The following is a 19,970-nucleotide window of genomic DNA, read 5'->3' as shown; positions in this document are numbered from 1 at the left end:
AGGACCTGTCCCACCAGGGCTCAGCCCTGGGGCATGGGATGTTCCCCTGCAGCAATGCATATACAGACAGCCTATAGAACCAGGCCTGCTCTTGAAGAAATCCCTGAGCTTTAACATTTCCTTCCTGGGAGCAAGCCTGTTTTTTCTGGCATTGTGTGTTGGTTGGTGCTGATGCTGGAGGTTCAGAGTACAAAGAAGGTGGCTCTGCAAGAGGAGGAGCACTCTATTCCTCCTTCAACCATTAGGAATTGTCTGTCCAGCTCAATGACCTCAGCCATTTTTTTTAGTTGTATCACAGAATTAAAAATGAGTCATGCCCTCCTTCTCCCCCAAGCCCCACCTACCAGGATCCCTGCCAGTGCCATGTCAGTGCTTCCTTCCTCCAGGATTTTATTTGTTCTCCAGTGTGAACTGCTCCAGTGATACCACAGCAGCAAATCAGCATCCCAGGCAGTGTTTTCTAGGTGCTTCTGTTTGTGCTGGATCCAGGGCTGCCCTTGCCTCACCCAACATCCTCCTGCAACTGCTGCTAAAAACAATCCTGCCAGTCCAATGGCTGTTGATAGTGAGAATGTGAGAGATGCATCCAAGTGCCATTAGTGCCCAGGTTAATCCCTGGAAATACACAGGGCAGTGACTCTACCCTGCCAGGCCTATGGTGTCACAGCCAGCAGAGTTGTCCCTGTCCCTGCTGGCTGTGGCTGAGCATTCTCTTATTTCTCTCCTGTGTGTGGGCTCCAGGCCTGGCTTTGGGGCTTGTGAGGCATGAAGTTGAGGAGCAGGGTGGTCATTTTAGCACAGTGGCAGCCACATTTTCTGCCAGTGCATCCTCCTCCACACTGCCTCTGCAGCAGCTGGGGTGGCACTGACAGAGAGGGGACACGTGTCCTGCTGACCCAAGCACTGAGGCAGAAGAGGAGGCTGCCAGGCAGTAACTCAGAGTAGGATGCAGATTCAGAAGCTGTTTCAGCCTTTGGAAGAGTCTCATTCCCTTACTGTTAACTGCTTACATAACCCATTCTCCCCTTGTTTTCATTAGAATTGGAGGGTGGGTGATCACCTCCATTTTCTTGCCATGTTCACCCAGCACTGAGCCATGCCAGCAGGTCCTGCTGCTGCTGGGGTCTGGGGCTTGGTGCCACAGTGCCCAGGGCACAGCTGCAGCCCCAGCCTGCAGTGAGTCTGGCTGTGGCTGCACTGCATGGCACTGCTTGTCTGCTGCTGTTTGGCACCATGGGGCAGCCAGAAGGGTCAGTGCTGAGGGAGCACTGCCCAGGGGCAGGAGGAGCCTCAGTGTCCTCATCAGTGCTTGGTGCAGATCTGCAGTTTGGTTCCTCTGGTCAGAGGGGAGGGTCACAGCCCCAGTGCCCCACACAAGTTCAGGGGTGACCCCTTGGGGGCCCTTCATTAGTGCCTCGAGTGGCTTCAACAAGTGTGAGCACTTTTCTCTTTCTCCCCTTTGCAGGGGCTCCAGAGGAGCCCACATTCCCTCCAGATTCCTACACAACACTAACCCAAATCTCTAGCACTGCCAGGAGCAGAGGCTCCTGTGCAAAGCTACCCAGCTTGGATCAGGGCCTGTCTCTCATCCCTGGCTGCTTAGAACAGCTGTGCTGGGCAGCCTGGGGAGGAAACACAAACCTTTAGGAGTTTTTATTTAATAAGTTATTTATGTATTATTTGCTCTGTAAGTGAAATACCACTTCTGGCCACAGACACACACCAAGCAGGCTGAAGTGGGGCTGGGAGCCCCAAACTCTTGCAGCCTCTCCTCCCTGCTCACCTCTCAGAAACCCCATGCTGCCTTTCATTGGGGAGGGTGGAAAAAAAGTGTATTTATTTCCCTTTAATTACCAGATCTGATGCAAGCAGACAGGGTGGGGGAATCCTTTGGCAGAGCTCCTGCATGGAAAGGCTGCTTGCAGCTGCCCCTGGGCAGTGCCATGGGCTCAGTGGGGCCAGGCCCTGCACTGTGGGTGGGCAGCTCCTGCAAGCTTGGGGGTACAAGGCACAGGGGAGGCTGAATGCATCAGCTGCCTTCATGACCTCTGCACAAGGAGGGATGTTACAGCACCAGGCACAGGGAGTGGTGGCAGCAGCTTGGGATCATGCACTGGACATTGTGTGGAGATGAGAAGTGGCTGTTTTGCTTTCCCAGCAAGTGCACACGCTGCTTTTCTTTGCTGGTCTTATGCTGAAAAGCTGAGATTTATGTACTGTATGAAAAAACAAAACAGAAAAAAAGAAAAAATCCTAATGTTCCAAAATAAATGACAGTATATTTTGTACTTTGTAAAGTAATTAAACTGAAAAAGAATAAAAAGTGAAACTTATGCTGTCTGCTTTTGTACTGATCAAACTGATGAAAATAAAGCAGAGCTTGGCATTGTCTGCAAGATGTAACTCTCATTTCTTTCACCTACAGCCATGCTGGGTGTCTCACACACATAATTTCTGAAGGCCAGCACACATCCCTGAGGCTCTCTGGTGTCCAGATTCTGTCACTGGGTGTACTGTACCCTACAGATGAAACCCACCACCACCTCCACCTCCAGCTGTTTTCTGGAAACCACCAAACCTGCCCAATCCTCTTCCCTTAAAATAAGAGGTCAGTGGGATGCTGTTAGTGTATTTGCCAGACATAGTTTCACCTGCTCACTGCAGAGTGCAATATGCCCTGGACAAACCCCAGAGATCCTGGCAGGACACCCCCAGAGCCCTGCAGGGGAGCAAACTCAGCCTCCTCAAGGACTGTTTTAGGGCAGTCACTGTGGGTCCTGAGCCTCAGTCAGCAGCACAGGTGCACCACTGTCACATGGTCTGCAAGAAACAGCTGAACAACCTGTCTGAAGTGTGCAAGAAAAACAGTGAAATCAGATCTATCATCACCATATTACAGTTTTAACCATTTACAGTAGCTGTTTAAAGGGAAGCAGCTAATCTACATAAACTGTAGTCAAGAAAAGCATCTCCTTTTTACTGTAGTGTAAACCATTGCTTACTCTTGTGATCAAGTGATAAAACTTTCATGTAAGAAATTGCTGAGGAATTGCTAATTAATATGGAATGCAGCCTTAATGCAGAGCACTGCCTAAAGGGTTTAATCCAGTAAAACAAAAACCCAAATACATCAACACAGAAATTGCCACACAATCTCAGCACTGCCTGTAACTCCCCACAAAAACAAATGGCACCTTAAGGTAAATAACAGGACTGAGGCTGTTGAACTGCTGTCCAGACCCCAAGGACACTGATGCCTTTTCATATCAGTATTTTTCTTACCTTACCTGCCCAGGCTCCCACCTTTGAGCAGGAGGTGCTGGGGCAATGGAGGGAGATGGGGGGAGATTCCAGCCTCTTGCAAAAAAAAAAAAAAAAAGCTACAAAAACAGATTTTTATGAGTTATGATGAAGCACAGTGAAGTAATACTGTTTCAGGAGTATTTTGAATGCCAAAGGCTAATTATTAGTTCTCTGACTCATCTGTTTTTGAAGGATCCTGTAGAGAAAATTCTGTTGTAACACAGCAAGTGCCTAAGATAATCTTTGTCTTGCAGGTGTTCATGTTTTATCCCCATGGGGCAGCCAGCTGGCAGATGAGACCAGCCCTGCAGTGTGGGGGCTGCAGGGCAGCCCAGGGGCCACACTGGATCCAACTGTCCAGCAGGAATTGCCAGGACCCCTGGGGATGGAGGGGAGTGGAGGCCTGAACCTGTGCAGGTGCACTTGAGCCTGAACCTCTCACCCATCCTTTCTGCAGCTGCCCCAGGCCTCAGCTGCTGTGGAACTGCTGCAGTGCTTGGAGCTGTTCCTGCACAGGCTCTGCAGCAGGGGCCTGGCCTGAAGCCCTCTGGGGCTATTTTAAGCCAAGCACAGTGCTGATCACTTGTGTAATCAATGCCAAATCAAGTAGGTTATTCTAGTCCTGACTGGAGCTCCCTGGGTGCATGCTTGGCCCATGCACTCCCTCACTGCAGGTATATTTAGGGATGCTGGTTTATTTTGGGCTGTCTACTTTGCCATACTTTGAAGGACAAAATGATGCAAAGTTGCTTTGCAGTTCACAGTGGTGGTGACCTGAAGCTAACCCAGCACAGGGCTCCTGTATGGCCCTGATCCTGCAGGAGGAGCACAAGCCACACGGGTTGGATCTGCCTTCAACAGACAAGGAATGTGGCAGGGAAGAGAGTATTTTCATTTTCTGAGCCACAACTGAGCCCCATCAGCAACAGCAGGAGCAGCTCTCAAAGAACTGTATTTTAGAAAGAGGAAAAACTGCTGCACAGCAGCAGCCAAAAGAAAGGAGTAAGAATCTGGGACAGACAACCCTGTAGGTGCAAAGGCAGCAGAGGAGATGAAGGAAGGAGGAAAGTCAGAAGCAGGCCTAGCCTGGGAAGAAGGGAGAGGTGTGGGAAAGGCACTGTTGGACTTCTACTGAGACACACTAATTCCTCATTACCCTACTCTGTTTCACTGGCAATAAAATAATGGAAATTTCCAATGTCAGTCTGTTGTGCCCATGAAGGTAGCAGCTCCCATCCTTGCTCCAACCCACGTTTTCCTTCAGATTCTCTCTCCCTGTCCTGTTGATGGCAGAGGAATGACAGAGCAGGATGGGGGGCACCTGGCTAAGGTCAAAATGCTCCCCCCACACTGTAACCAAAACATGGGTAAGTGCTGCTGCTTGTCAGACTGCCCTCACTGCCACTGACCCTGTTCCCAGCAAGCAACATGTCTGAGAATGCCCACAACCACTGTAATGAAGGCACCAACACCCTCCCTGCATTAAACCATACAACACTTCTATTTAGGGCTGAAGATCTTGTTGGCATCTCATTATCAAACAGAACTTGCAATTGATTGTACAGCAGGAATGCAACACAAGGACTCAACCAGCTCATGAGAAGGCCCAGCCCCAGGGTGCACTGGGAAAGAGCTGTGAATGAGAACAGCTGAGAGCCCAGCACCAACCAGCACAACTCAACAGCAGCATCCAGGAAGGGAACTGTTTGTAACACCTTTCTTAGCAGAGTTTTTGTATGTGTTTCCCATGGTTTCATAAGCCTCCTTGAGTTGAAAGGGCATACCCACTCCCATGAGGCCAACAGGACATGCTTGGGCATCACAAGCTGCCCACATTGCCCACAGTCTCTGCTCACAGTCACTTGAATCAGGTCTAAATTAAAGCCAAGCAAATGGGAGCTCAGAGTAGTGAAGGTCTGCCAGTTGCACAGCAACTTTCTGTTCTGCCTCACCCACCCAGCAATACCTGTTACACAGGAACATCAACAACTCAAGAGATGTGTCTCTGTTTCCATGTACTTTGGTTCACCTTTCCTATATTGTATGCAAACATTTCAAAACATTAATCAAGGTGAAGTTTACACTGATTTCATTTGATGAAATGCAGTATTTCTTCTCATGAAGCCAATCTATGTGGTGTCCCATGGGGCCCTGGATGCACTGCCAGACTACAGCACTCCAGCCCTGCAGCTATGGAGTTGGCTCAGCTGACAGAAGTGGTTTCTTGCCACATAACTGTGAAGCAAAATGCTGCAGTTCAAATGCAGACCCAATCAGTGCATGAGTAGATCATGCTCAAGAATAGTCCTATTACTATTGATAAAGATTTTATCATCACTTTATTGAAAACCTACTAGCTTGGATTCCACCAAAATAGTTTGCACACTGGAAGTATCTCCCACAGAGAGAAAAGACACAACTGAGAGTTTGTGTTTGAAAAGACTCAAGACTGATGTTTGGACACAGCAGACAGTTTCCCATACTTGGGTGTGAGATTGGGTAAGTGCCTGCTACAGATACAGCTGTTGCACCCCATCTCCATCAGCTTATTGCTAAGAAGGTACCAAGGAATGAAGCTCCTTTCCCTGCCAGGCAACCCTGAAATCCCCAGCTAACTGCAACTGAGAGCCACCATACTGCTGAACACAGTGCAGGGAATCCAAACCAACCAAAGGCAGTGATGTGTGATCAGCACAAGCAGATTAAGGCACCTGAGGGCTGGTGAGCACTGCTCACATCCATGCCTGAGCACTGATTTCACAGTGATTTCATATCAGCCTCCCTCAATAAACTAGATTGGCTTCTGCCACCATCCATCTGTCCTCCTGCAGCACAGAGAGCCTGCTGTCTCATTTAATAGCACTTACCCCTGCAGACAGGTTCTCACTCTTTGTTCTTTTGGTGTTCAGTCTTTAGCACTAACACAGACAGCCTTCAACAGCCCACAGACACATCAGTGCTGCAGGCAAGGGCTGTGCATCCAGGTTCTGCACAGGACAACAGCCTGGGCACAGTGCAGCTGAGGTGGCTACACAGGACAGCTGTGCTGGGCTTCAAGAACTAGCATGACCTTTCTTCCACATAACAGTTATAAAAAAAACACCCAACTTTTCCCTTGAGAAATAGTTTGGTTCTCATCAACACTGACACTCCAGAGCTGGTGACAGGAAATGTCCATATATTAATGTCCTGTGCTGTAGATTTCATCCCATGCCAGTGTTCCTTGAGAGATGCTCTCCATTTTCATGCAGAGAGGGGCTCAGCAGTTTGGGGCTGGGCCTCAGATCCCCTGGGAGCTCATCATGAAGGAGCCAGAGCACTCCTTGCATATCCATGCTCTTTGGGAATGTGCTTGCTCCCTGCAGCCAGGCCTGAGTATTCCAGTGACACAGGGATGATAACACACCAGCACTGCCATGGCTGTCTCTGCTCACAGTCACTTGGGTACATAAAATGAGTTTTCCTTTCCAAGAAGCTCATCACCAAGTCCTTGCATCACCCTGGTATGGTGCTGAGACCCAGCAGCATCCCTAGGTAAAAGACCTGACCAGGCTTACCATGTGATCAACTCCACAGGCCACATCCACCACCTCCCCAGGAACAGTCACCTGCATGGAACACATCAGAGTGGGTTATTTATCAGCTGGTACTTTGCACCTGGTATTTCCTATTCCTCACCCTCCTTCCACTCTACATGCCAGCTATTTTCACAGGGATTTGTACCAATGCAAGTGCCAGCACAGAAGAGCAAGATTCAGAACTAGGCAGGCTTGTGCACTGAGCTGTGAAATATTCCTCCTTCTCCTTCACAGAAGCATGTAAAGCTTTGGAAGGAGCAAGAGGAGCAGGCTCACTAGCAGGCAGTGAGGAGATTGTAGCCTCAGCCCATCTGTTCAGCAGCAGAAGCAGCATGACTGAACAGAGCATAATCTAGACATTAGGAAGAGGATCTGCCCAAGCACCACAGGGATTTGCCTCTTCTTTCATCAGCAAGAACTGGAACAAGGCAAAGGCTCAACTCAGCCTAAGGCAGTTTGTGCTTTGATGCTAAGAGACCAGGTCCTCACTCCTTGAAGTTTATTCATTTAAAACAGACTTCAAACTCGAGGAAAAGAGAGTTTAAAAATCAAGTTTTTCCTTAGAGCCAAGAGAAAGGACAGCAACTAGTTCTAGGGCAGGAGGCCACAGACAAAAATCCTGGCACATTGCCATAGTATTCTCAGACAGGAGCTGGCTCTCTGAAAGAGAATAACCTCAATGTCCACATCTGGGGAAGTGAATTCACAAATTCCACTCAGCCACAGCAGTGTGATTTTAGGCAAATGTTCCAGAGCTGGTCTGGTTTTGTTCATTTTTAAAAAAAGAAGAAAGCAAACTACAGAAACACATTTACTGCAAGTTCAGACACATGGACAGAGACTCCAGGGTGGTCCAACTGATTGCCTCCCTCATCTCTACTTGGCCTTCATGGAGACCAGGAGCATCTGCTGAGCTGAATGCTGAACTCCAGAACCAAAGACTCTTCTAGATCCACTGAGTCTGGCTCTCAGAGCCATCTGGGAGGAAGCAGTGGGACTGGAAGCACTGTGAAACAGCTATGGACACAGCTGAGTAGGGATCTCCTGCTGTAACCTGACAGTCCAGTGACCCAACACCACAGGAAGCTCACCACTATGTGGACCTGCAGCCACTACAGACCAAAACATTCACCTAATTTAGGTGAGTAATGACTTGGACAGCTGACCAATACTGATGGTTTTCTTTGCAGCACATACAAATAGAAGCACAGGTTAGAAGGGGAAGGAAGGGGCAGTAAGGGTAGCAAGCAGGTGATGGTGGACAGGAAGGAGATGAGAACTGTTCAGATGTGCTGGCACAGCACCATATGCTGTTTTAGGATTTGAAATCATTACTGGCATAGCAGACTAAAAAGTTTACTGAATACCTCCCCTCACAAGCAGGCTACACAAGGATCTCTAGAAAACAAAGCACTTTCTACAGTCATCTTCCACTCCTTTCAGAATTACTCAACAAAACCACAGAGCAAATGATGCTCCTTGCCCTCAGGCTAACAAAAACTAGCCAAAGACTATACTCTTGACCTTAACACCAGCATTCTTACCCTCCATGGGAAATACTGGTCTTCCATTCTTCCAGTTCCCAGGCACCCTCTCAGATTCTTCCCCCACACAAACAGTTCTCCTCTGTCTAAATGGGAGAAAGAAAAAACAGAAAATACCAGTTATTAAACAGAAAGAATTCTATTTGTGATGATGACAAATGTGGCTACAGTGTTTCTGGGAGTATACAGGCTGTACAAGCAGGACAGCTACCAGATTTACTTCAAGGTACAGCAAATGTGCTTGCATGGGAGAAATTATGCCTAATGAGCACTGCAAGAAACAAGTTCTGTGCATAAGTCTTTGCTTCTCCCTCTTACATCATCTGCTTTGGAATTTCATTTGAAGGAAGAGTGCAGCAGCAGAAATTCCAGGGAATCAGTTGTGAAGTGAGTAATTTGTGCTGAAAGTTAAGACAGCTGCAGTTGATCTGTATCAGCTATCATCAGAGCAAACCCAGTAAGGAAGTCACTGAGATCTTCCCAAGCCATCACCTGCAAACTGCTTATTTGACTATCTGAAACAATAGCTAGGGAAAAGCAAAACTTGTGTTCAACAGTTGAAGAGTTTTGAGCTCCTCAGGAAACCACACAGATCTCAGAAGTGTTTGGACCAGCTCCACAGCAGAAACAGCCAAAACACAATCTATAACAACAGTACAATTTAATCAGAACACTGTTTCTAACTCTGATACCAAGGGGAGCCCACTTACAAGCATCCTGCAACCAAACTAGCAGGGTCACACCTGCTTGTCCCAGCCCTGGCATTTTTTCCTGCTGCCAGCTGGATCTCTGAACTGCTGCCTGACATTAAATGACTTTCAAATTTCAAATCCTTCAAAGGCTGGGAACTCATACAGGGTGTACAGAGCACAGTATCATAACCTTTGCATATTAAATGCTCAGGTCTGCCCACCTCAGGCTCAGTTGGCCAGAAACACCAAGAAACTCTAGCTTCTATGATATTTAGCTTCACTTAGACTCAGTTTTAGTTTGTTCATTTATCACATTAATTCTCTAAACTGGTGAAGTGCAGCAGACTGACTCATTCTATAAAGGAAAACGAAAAAATCTACTAGATTTCCTGTATGAGAAAAGCTTTCTGTGTTAAGACAAATAACAATATTTTTGGCTTTTTTTCTCTTCTGCCAATAACACAGTAACATGACCTCTCCATGACAGTGGGATGAGGAACTTACTTGTAAGTGCTGCAAACTGGCTGAGGCCACAGCGAACACGAGCAACACGGACGTCGGGACTGAAGTCTGAGCAGCCAAAAAGGCTGGGTGGGATCATCTCTGGCACTGCTGTCTCTATTAGGTTTGGTCCTTTCCCAAGAATTCCATATCCCCAGACAAAAACATTTCCTTCTTCTGCATTACAATAAGAACATATTCTGTAAGAAAGTCTGTGCTTGTGAAATTCATGCCACAACCAAGAGTTGATCAGAACCAAATGGATATTTTCTTTTCTTCCAGCTCAGTCTAACACTTCTTGATTATTTGAAATCTGCAAATAATGCATCCCCATCCAAATGTCTCAATCCTTTCCTAAGGTATGCAAGCAAACCAAGCCCTCCAGACAAAACTTTCATGGGGAAATAATGGCAATACAAGAGTGAACAGGATAAAATACTTCAGCTTACTGACTGATGGGACAGAGGTTGAGAGTTTATTATCATGGCTTTCTTCTTTGATGCATGCCCAAAGAAGCAATTGGATGTCACTCTGCCTGGCATTCTGCCTTAACTGGGTGCCTGGGAAAGGCAACAGTTGGACAGCATAAGAAAAAAGAGTAACTTCCTATGTCAGCTAGCTCTGTTCCCTTCAATATTAGAAGCTCAAATTTCTGGACATCACAACGGTCCCATTATAAATATGAACATCTTCCTTGAGATAACTCTTCAAGAAGTAATACAATCCCCTCCCTCATTTCTTCATGCAGCAACCCTCCAGCTGTGCTCCTCAGCCACAGACAGTCCAAACAACAGTCACTAAGGACCTGCTGCACACTTCCACTGTTCTCAGAACTCTCTTCTCTCCATCCTAGTTCATGATTTATAGACATGCCAGATTCATATGGAGTCTGAAGGGTTCTACCTTCTCTTACTTCCTCCCTATAACCACACTCATCATAGGCCAATACTCAGCATGACCAGCCAAAGAGATCAGCAGAGCAAACAGCTGCCATGCTCTTGCTCTAGTCTGCAGAAGGGCACACTGGAAGCAGTGCTCTGCACTACTGAAAACAACTCCTCTAGTATATTCTTAAATCCTGTTTCTCAGTCTCCCAGCTTTCCTCATAACACACAGTATTTCCCTATTTCCAGAAAACAAGACACTTGTTTCATAATGTGTTACAATCCACCTACTGTGCAGCCTTGCCCCAAAGTGAATGATTCTAGAAGTGAACTCACCTGTTAGCACAGCATTGCCAGTCCCTCCACAGGCAGCCTCCTTTACCTTCCCAATCTTGAATGGCAAATGCCTGGGAACATTCACCTGTTCAAGATTGCAGAAGAGTTGTCAGAGACAAGGCAAACTGCAAACCAGACACACATTTTAATTTGGTCTCTAGCTCTGGTTAGAGCTTACCTACACTGGATTCCTGATACAACCTTTATTGCCAGAATAATAAAATTAATGAAAGTCCCAAAATTAAAAAAAACCTTCATTGAGATGAGGACAAGGTGGATAGTTACCTACTGGAAAGCTCACATTCATGGCAATAAGGCTGAGAATGACTAATAACTGCTTCTTATCCCCAGCTCTTAAAGTCAGACACAATGGGGATGTCAAAAGGTGAGCATGTCTTCAAGTCTTCACACTGCATTAGATGACTAAAATTCAGTCTGAAGTGATGTTTTTGAACATAATAGGGAAAAAATACTTAAAGAAAATTGCACTTATTTGGCCCAGTCCAACACAACATCCATCCACAGCTTGACATAAGTAAAGAGCAATCTTCCATTTCATAGCTCTGCCATTCTACACCTTGGACTGCATCTATCTTTTAGCTAAGGCTCATTTTGACAAATGTGCCATTCACCCATTTCAGATGTTGCAGACCTCCAGGAAAACTGCTACACTGCATAACCTGATCACTGTCCTCAGGTCTTATGGGTCTCAGCATCTAGCCCTACATTAATGTGACATCAGGAGAGGCACAAGAAACAAAGCTTTTTAAAATTTTGCTAAAGCCATTTTAATACAATTGTCTGCTCTTAGTCTTCTGGCAAGAGTAGCTTGAGTATTGATTGATTTCCTAACCCAATTTCCTAGCTAACTGCCTAGTTACCTCAGTAGTACACTGCCTAGTGTGAAGGCAGCACTGTACCAATGGCCCAGGTAAGTTTGTTAAAAAAAACCTTTTATCTGTGAGACACTGCAATTTGTTTAGGACTCAGTTATAAACCCACTAAGGATGTCCATGCAAAATTCACCCACATGCAGGCTGACTGGAAGGGACTTCCAAGGGCCAGCACTATGCTCAAAGTAGGATCACCTGAAATCCTAGATTAGCCAGCCAAAAAACTAACTCCTGTTCTGAAATTAGCAAAAGCACTTGAGCTGGGTCTCAATTTGGTGCAAAGTCCATGGGACAGAGAAAGAAGAACAGAGGGGTCTTAGATTAACAAACTGGGTGAGGTGACACAAACCTTTGCCTATCAAAGTAGGGAAACATACTTGTCCCTAAAGCTACACAAACATGTCAGACAGGTTGGTTTTGTAAGCTTATGTAAAAGCAGCCTGCTAGTGGTGTTTGCATCTGCTGCCAAAAGAACCCAGAACAGGGAGAAACATGCCATTTTTAATTCTGTACAGCTGAACTGAAACACATAAAAACATACCCTCAGGTCAACTGACCTGTGTGGTTTCTGTGACAGATGCCAATTGCAAGTATTCTGAATTTCCCCAACCAAAGACATCTCCTTCATCTGAAACTGCCAGACAACAGTCCCCATAGGAAGAGACCTGGATAATGTTTACTCCAGCAATGTCACCATGCAGCTTAGTAGGAACACTGGTGATGTTATAGTGTCCAAGACCTGAAAGGAAAAAAAGTAAAGATTATGAAGAATTTTTTTCCAGACACACTTTTAATGCCTGCATAGGATCGTTTTTGTCATGCTATAACAAAACCAAAAAAGCCTCCCCTCTGGAGTACACAACAGCTTTATACAATCACACCCTGGAGAGTCTCATATCTTTTGTCTGCATGGACCAAAGTGTTTGAAGAATAATAACCAAGCCAAGCAGATATCCCAACAGAGATGAAGCTTCACATGCTGGCTGCATCCTGTCTTCTGCAAGGAGAGCCATGAGTGGACAGCACACCACAATCAGTTAGACAACAGCAGGGGAAATGGAAAAAGAGGATGGGAAGCAAACATTTTACATGGCAAATTGCTGCCTGGAAAAGAGACCAGAATGCAGATGAAAGAAAGCTGGGTTACACTACATTGGCACAAAAGAATCATGGGAAGAACTCACCTTTGGGAGCAGCAAAACAATTAAACAGTAGGAATGACTGTGAGGAGGAAGTTCATTGCAGCAAAAGCCATCAGAAAATGGGCCTGGCCAATGATCCCCTGCTAAAACACTGAACAGCTACCAAAGCACTTGCCAGCTCAAAAGAGCAGAACAGACCCCAAAACAAGAATGAGGAAGGCAAAGCCACCACCAAACTGAAGAGCAAAGCTGCCCATGTCACATCCCCTCAGAAGCTTTACACAGCAGATCCACTCTCCTCTGACTGCATGCTTGGATTGCCAGGGAAGCATCCCAAAGGTCCTCAAAAAAATGAACTGGGTTGTCTCAGTTTGGTTACACAAGAGTACTGAAAACATCCACACACAACATCAGCAGCTCCTTTCTGTCCATACACACATGACAAGTACATATCACAACTCCTCAATCAGGGCAGCTTGATGTATTCATCAATTCCCTGAAAAGCAAGCTGAGCTGAGCTCCTACCTGTTTGTCCATCAGCTCCCCATCCACATGCATAGACTGAACCCTTCTTGGTTCTAAACAGACTGTGGTCCTGCCCACACACAACCTGCACACAAACAAGAAGTCAGAGCTAGTCAGGAAATGTCACATGTTCACACTTGATCTGGTGAAGCATTACTGACAGACAAATTGAGCAATGAACCTCCATGATGTCCATCAGTTCAGATTTTGACCCTTCTCTCCTGATCACATGGCTCCAGAGAAAGGGAAGACCAAGAACCACAAGATACAACACAGAAAACAGCAGAATTTTCTTTGTGGAAAGTGATGCTGCAGTTGATTTCTTCTAAGATCCAAAACAAGCAAAGAAAGCCCAATTCAGCAGTACAACACAATAGAGCAGCAGAGTAAATAAGAGCTCTCCCTTCACAGGATGCTAACCACATGATTCCTGATGCCAGTTACAAACTGCCAAAGATTCTTTGCCATGTAAGCACTCCAGGCACACAGCTGTTCTCAAATCTATATTTATGTTGAACTAGCCATCATGTCTGCCACAGGCTTGGCATGAATTAAAGCCAAGAAAAAAGCCATTCAACAGAAGACATTAAAAATTAAACAAAGATTAAATGGATTTAATCAACAAGTTAAGAGAGTGACTACCAATATTAAGCACATAACTGCTATTATCCAAGTACAAACAGGTACCAAGCATTCAATCCCCATGAAAAAAAATAAAACCATGAGAAGTCCAAACAGAAATTTTACAAGCCTAATTCAAAAGTTTAGGATGAAGCACAGCACAATCTCATCAGGTGAGTGTAAATGAATGACCCTTCCTTGGAACAAGAGCAATGTTTGCCCACAGGGGCACAGACACACCAACAAACTGCTCCTGTGCCTGGAATGCTGCAGCCATGGCAGGTGCTTCTGCTGCCCTGCAGCCCCTTGCTCTCCCAGGAACCTGACCTAGGGAAATGCTGGCTAGTCTAAGTGGATGCTTTCACAGCTCATTTTTGAAAAACCAAACAAAATTTAAACTCCTAAGCAATATAAAAGTGACAAAAGGGAACAAGAAATCACAACAGGAAAAAAGTAGTGGAGAGCCCAGAGGCAGGCACAGTACAGTGTGTGTGACTGAGGAGAAGAGAAGAATCACCTCCTTGACCTGCAGCTAACACTCCTCCTAATGCAGCCCAGAGTATCATTAGCCTTCTCCACAGCAAGGCATGCTGCTGAGTCATGCTCAGCCTGGTGTACCCCAGGGGCTTTTCCACACAGCTGCCTCCCAGACTGTCATCCCTACCCATGGTGCTGTCAGAAATTGTTCTTCACCAGCAACAGGACTTGGCTGAACCTGATGAGGTTCCTGTAGGCCTATTTCTCCAGCCTCTGGATGGCAGCACCACCCTCTGGTTTATCAGTCACTCCTCAGAGTTTTGTATCATCTGCTATCTGCTGGGGGAACATTCAGATCCACATCACTAGTGCAAATGTAAACAGGACTGGACCCAGACCCCTGGGGTGCTGCAGCTGTTACTGGTTTCAACTCAGCTTGGAGCCAATGACTGCTACCTCTGAGCCTGGCTGGTGTCCAATTCCTTTTCAGGAGTGAGTTCAGATGATCCTCTTACCTGGACAACTTGACTGTCAAATTCCTTCAGCTGATGAATGAGATGGCTTCCACTGGACACCAAACAACCACCAAGAAGAGAAAAGGCAACACAGAGGATTTCAGAAGACTGCAACCAAAAAACACAGAGGTAAACCTGCCACTACTGAAAGCCACTTTATTACCACAAGCAGAGAAATTTGTTCACTTTAGTTTCATGCAAAATACCTGCATGAAGAAGGAACATAATTCTACATTCCCTTATGTAGGAAGTTAAAAACTGTCACTTTTTAAATAGAAGCTCTTGTGATTGGGGGTAGGAGCAACCCTCAAAGACAGTCCCTAGTCTAGAATGAGCTGTTTTCTCAAACTTTACAGACCAAGTGCTGTGGACCACACAGCAACGAACAAGAATTTTTTTGGTCCTACTAGGGAACCAGAAACTCAATATATTCCCACTATGCACTCACTCTATCATACAGAGCACTTTGAGCATATGCTTTGGTGCAACCCACAAAAACCCAATGAAGGAAAACCACTGCAGACTCAGGGACAGTTACAGCAGACTGAACAAAAGGATGCCTCTTTCATAATTAAATGGCACTTCTAACATCCTCAGGTACAGTACAGGTACTCTGAGCAGCTAAAGGGAGCAATCCCAACTACTAACACCAGTTAGCTCAAGCAGTTTGAAAAAGCTGGGCTCTCTCACTATGCCCTGCAAGAACTGTCCCATGCTGACATTGCTTTGATTCTTGTGAATGTGGTCAGCAGTGCCCAGCCTGGGTTCAAAGCCAGGCTGCTTGTATCACACCTACAGCACAGAAGCCTGTTCTTAGACTCCTTAATCTTAGATGGCTTTCTTATACTACCAGACCTTTTCCACCTTCAGGCTTTTCTGCAGGGTTGTTTTCATTAAATTATGTTTCCAGCATTCAGAAAGTGCAGGATCTTTGACTTCTCACCTGTAAATTTCATCTTCAACAACCTTGCGGCCACACTGTCCATAAGAATTGTTTCCCATTGTGAAAACTGAAAAACAATGATACAACACACTAGTTTTATTACTCCCCAGTCCCCTGAAAGCCTCTTTTCAGGTCCACAAAATATTTTCACACAGTAAAGTCTGAAAGGTGGAGCACAGCAATGTAAAAATAAGCTTTTTTTCAAAGTAAGCCCACTGGTATGAAAGTGACTGAATCCATTTTCACCAACAGCACCTGGCACTACTGCTGCAGGCACAGCAGCCCACTGGCTGTCACAGTCAGGAATTGCCTAGTTCATCCTGCCACTGCCAAAGACACTCAGGAATAGATCAACATTCCCACAGGAGTGGGAAACAGTGAGCCAACCAGCTCCCCACCAAGAAGCTGCATTGGATCACTTGGTGCAGCACTGAAGCCACTGCACCAGAGAGTTCCCAGATATGTGGAAAGACAGTTTACAACAGGATCTTCTCTATAAAGGACTATAAATTAAGGAATTGCTTTTTTAAACACAGCACTCTGGCACTTAAAGGGGAAATAACACAAGAGTACTGCCATAGTCACCCAAACCTGCTTTAAAAACAGATCTGAGTGAAGGAGACAAAGAGGCTGCACTCAGCCAGGCCTGGGGCTAGAAAAACAAACCTTGGAGTAAAAAGCCCACAACACATTTACAACTTGAGGCAGGTGAAGCTCATGGCTTTCCCTTGCAGAAGCAATCCCACAAAGGCCAACAGCTGCCTGCATCCCATTTACAGTGCAAACAGCCCATCTGGGATATAGCTCTAAAGGACAGAAGACAATATTTTCCAAGTTTTTAGTAAAAGCGTAGCCAGGTACTCCTTGACATCAGCACGAGCAAGATTGTACCTCCTTCACTATCTGTCAGGACCAGGGAATGGGCTCTCCCACAGGACACTTGCAAGACTCGAGTTTGCTGTGGCTTCTCCAGTGGTAATGGAATTGGAGATGGTTCCAAGACATATTCATAGCCCTTAGCTTAAGGAAGAGAGAACAATTTTAAGTCATCAGCTTCCACAAAGTAAATTCAGCATATATTTGCTGATCCTGTTGTACAATCACACACTCACTTCTGCTTTGCTATAAAAGCAGACACATTTTAGAAAGCCAACACACTAACCAAAGAGGTTGACAGGGATTTATCACAGAGGGAGGGAGAAGGTAAAAGCTATGGAGACAGCTAAAGCCAATAATCACAGCCTCAACAAAAGTCCACCAGATCTAGAGGGTGAATGTTATTAAGGGTTCAGATGGCAGAATTGTGAAGCTGAGGCTTTCACTCACATTTTCAACCACTTTGGTGAATACAGCTGGATCACTAGAACTTAATATCATGCACAAACATTCTGTACAACTGGGGATATTGAAAACAAGGTACAAGAGCAACAATCACAGAAATGTATCAGGAAAGGTGAACAAAAAGTCTTAGTGATTCATATTTAAAGAAAAGTAGATTATAAGCAGTTTCAGAAATAAGGAATGCAAGAAAGACTAGCTAGGCTAGGTCCATAGGGAATAAGACATCTAATGTGTATGCAAAATTACATGTTGTACTTCAAAAAGATTTAGCAGCTTGAAGAACATGTAATCAGTTATAGTCAACTGGAGGGGGAAGAACATCAAACCACAAATCAATACTAGGGAAAAGGTAAAGGGAACATAAAAAGCCTTGATATCAAAGTCACTGTAATAAGTGAAATCAAATAGCAAAGGACCAAAGCAATATTGCACACAGGCAGCAATACTTTACTGCTTCTCACTGCCTCCAATAAAACTAAAAATAAACCTAAACCCAAAGCTACCTAAAATTAAAAAAAAACCAAAATTTAAAAAATCTACACATGGTCTTTTGCAGGAAGGTACTACTAGATGTGAGGACATGCAGCACAACAGCCAGTGGTGGGCATCTGCCACACACAGAGCAAGAACTTAATGGCAACCAACTCTCTATCTGTCTAGAAACACTTGGAAGTCACAAAGCAAAATAACCTTTCACTCTCTCTGTTCCCTGCAGCAGAAAGACACATGCTACTGGGATCTGTAGTAACCATCACTGATAGCTGAGGAGATTTGGAGAAAAGAGACAAAGAAGTGGTGAAGGAACAGGGGGGTGAGCATGAAATACCAGCAGTTTAGATACAACCATCTAAAAGTCAGAGGGCTGCAAATTCTCTTGGAAATGAAACATCTACAGCAACACAGTGCTGGAAGCAGCAGGAAGCAATGAGCAATATTCCAAAGGAAAACTTGTCTGGGAGGACACTAAACATGGAGCAGTAGCAATCCCACTGATCTTCACCACGTTTTCAACCCATCTTGCCAAACATGCTCTCTTACTTAGTAGGGCTGGAACAGCAAACCAGTTAACCTATTTCTGGATTCTCTGACAAAAATAAATTCCAGATCAGAGGACTTTAGTTTTTAAGTGCAAAGGCAACAGAAGTGAGGAAAACATCCTGTCAAAATGATTTTATTAAGTACACTGTGCTTACTATCAAACTATAGATTCAAAGTCACACATTAACCAACATCACACTTTGCAGAATAAACAGCTACATTCCTGTACAGATGAAAAACTAATTAAGCAGTGTACAGAACAGAGGCACACTTTGACATTGACAAGTCACACAGAAACAGATAATTTCAGAAAAAGACCTGTTTAAAAAAATAAAGTACAGCCTAGGACTGCATCAAAGCTTCCTGATGTTTTTCAGTTTCAAACACATGAAGATTCTTGTACCTCAGGCATACTGCAGTGTCACCCCTTAAGTCTTTAAAACACTTAAATCCTTACTTTGATCTCTTCTGCTTCTCTGGAACCCAAGCTGGGAATCCTTGTTGAGCCCCGTGCCCCACACTTTGGTGATGTCTCTGGTATTAGAAGCCAGCAGTGTGAATCCATAACCACAGGCAGCAGAGGATATCTGTCAAAACAGACAAAACCCACACCATGCAGTTAGAAACTGTGGCTTAGAAAAGCAAGTTTCACTCCATGCTATTTGTTCATTAGCATTCATTCTTCATTAAGCTACATTCACATGCAGCCCAAATTCACGGCATGCATAGTCTTGCAAAAATTATCAGAAAGAAATCTTCTGTGATAAGCACAATGGTGAAAACTCAGATCCAATCCTTCCACCCTGAAGTTTTGGTCAGGTGGCAGCAGCCACGGAGCCACTGGAAGAGGCTCATTTTATCCCAGGCTCTCTAATACCTTTAACAAAATTACAAACACATATTTCCTAACTATATGCTACTACAGTTAAAACAGCAACCATGCCAAGCAATAGCGCTATATCGATAAACAGCACTGAATCACGGCAAAGCCTTCAAACGGGGCGCAGTAACGCTGTTCTGGGCTAAGGCCGCCCAGGCTGCGGAGGCCGGGACCCGCAGCCCCGCCGGCCGGGCGCACCTTCTCCTCGGTCTCCAGGCGGTACGGCGTGCCTTGGATCCGCCGCGGCTTCTTCCAGCCCGCGTCCGGCTTCACGAAGCTGGGGACGCCCAGGGCGCCCGAGTAGCTGAAGCCCCACACGAACACGCGGTCCTTGCGCTTGGCCGCTTTCCCCGCGTACTGGAACACCGGGGCGGCCTCCTCGGCCTCCCGGAGCTGGCGGGTGCTGGGCGGCCCCGCCGCCGCGCCCAGGCCCCTGCGGAGCAGCCGCCGCGCCAGCCCGGCCATGGCTCCCCTCAGGCCGCCGCCATCGCCGCTCCCTCCCCGCCCCAGCGCGCACGCGCGGCGCCAGAGCGCGCTTCTCTTAAAGGGGCAGCACCGCCCTGTGAGCCGGGTCCGCACCGCCGGACCCTGCGCTACAGCCGAGCCCACAGCCCGGCCCTAAGCCAAACCTAAACCTGCACACAGACCCAGAGCTCAGCCTAAACTGCACCAGAGCCCAGAGCGCGCTTGGAGACAGACCCAAAGGAGGGGAGTGTCGCATTTGTCTTTACAGACAAGCTGTGGGTTTGCTGATAAA

The 19,970-nt window shown here is 46.0% G+C and overlaps 1 protein-coding gene across 2 annotated transcripts; it reads right to left on the bottom strand.

The window, feature by feature from the left end:
- Window positions 1-2,697: 2,697 nt before the first annotated feature.
- RCC1L (RCC1 like) lies at window positions 2,698-19,710 on the bottom strand. Of its 2 annotated transcripts, none has more exons than XM_079324840.1 (11): window positions 19,412-19,710; window positions 18,791-18,920; window positions 16,846-16,974; window positions 15,955-16,021; window positions 15,012-15,063; window positions 13,399-13,483; window positions 12,289-12,470; window positions 10,839-10,923; window positions 9,622-9,795; window positions 8,426-8,511; window positions 2,698-2,846 (listed from the first exon to the last, which is right to left on the bottom strand). In XM_079324840.1, exons 1-11 carry the CDS (start codon window positions 19,676-19,678, stop codon window positions 2,766-2,768), a joined length of 1,338 nt encoding a protein of 445 aa, XP_079180966.1. In that variant the 5' UTR covers window positions 19,679-19,710; the 3' UTR covers window positions 2,698-2,765. The 2 variants fall into 2 exon arrangements, with proteins under 2 accessions (XP_079180966.1, XP_079180967.1); XM_079324841.1 differs by lacking the exon at window positions 2,698-2,846 and adding an exon at window positions 5,624-6,911.
- Window positions 19,711-19,970: the final 260 nt, after the last annotated feature.

Source organism: Erithacus rubecula (genome assembly GCF_903797595.1).
Source record: "Erithacus rubecula genome assembly, chromosome: 22".
Taxonomy (NCBI): Eukaryota; Metazoa; Chordata; class Aves; order Passeriformes; family Muscicapidae; genus Erithacus; species Erithacus rubecula.
Note: the sequence above shows the minus strand (reverse complement) of the source record. Positions and strands in the feature narration are given on the sequence as shown.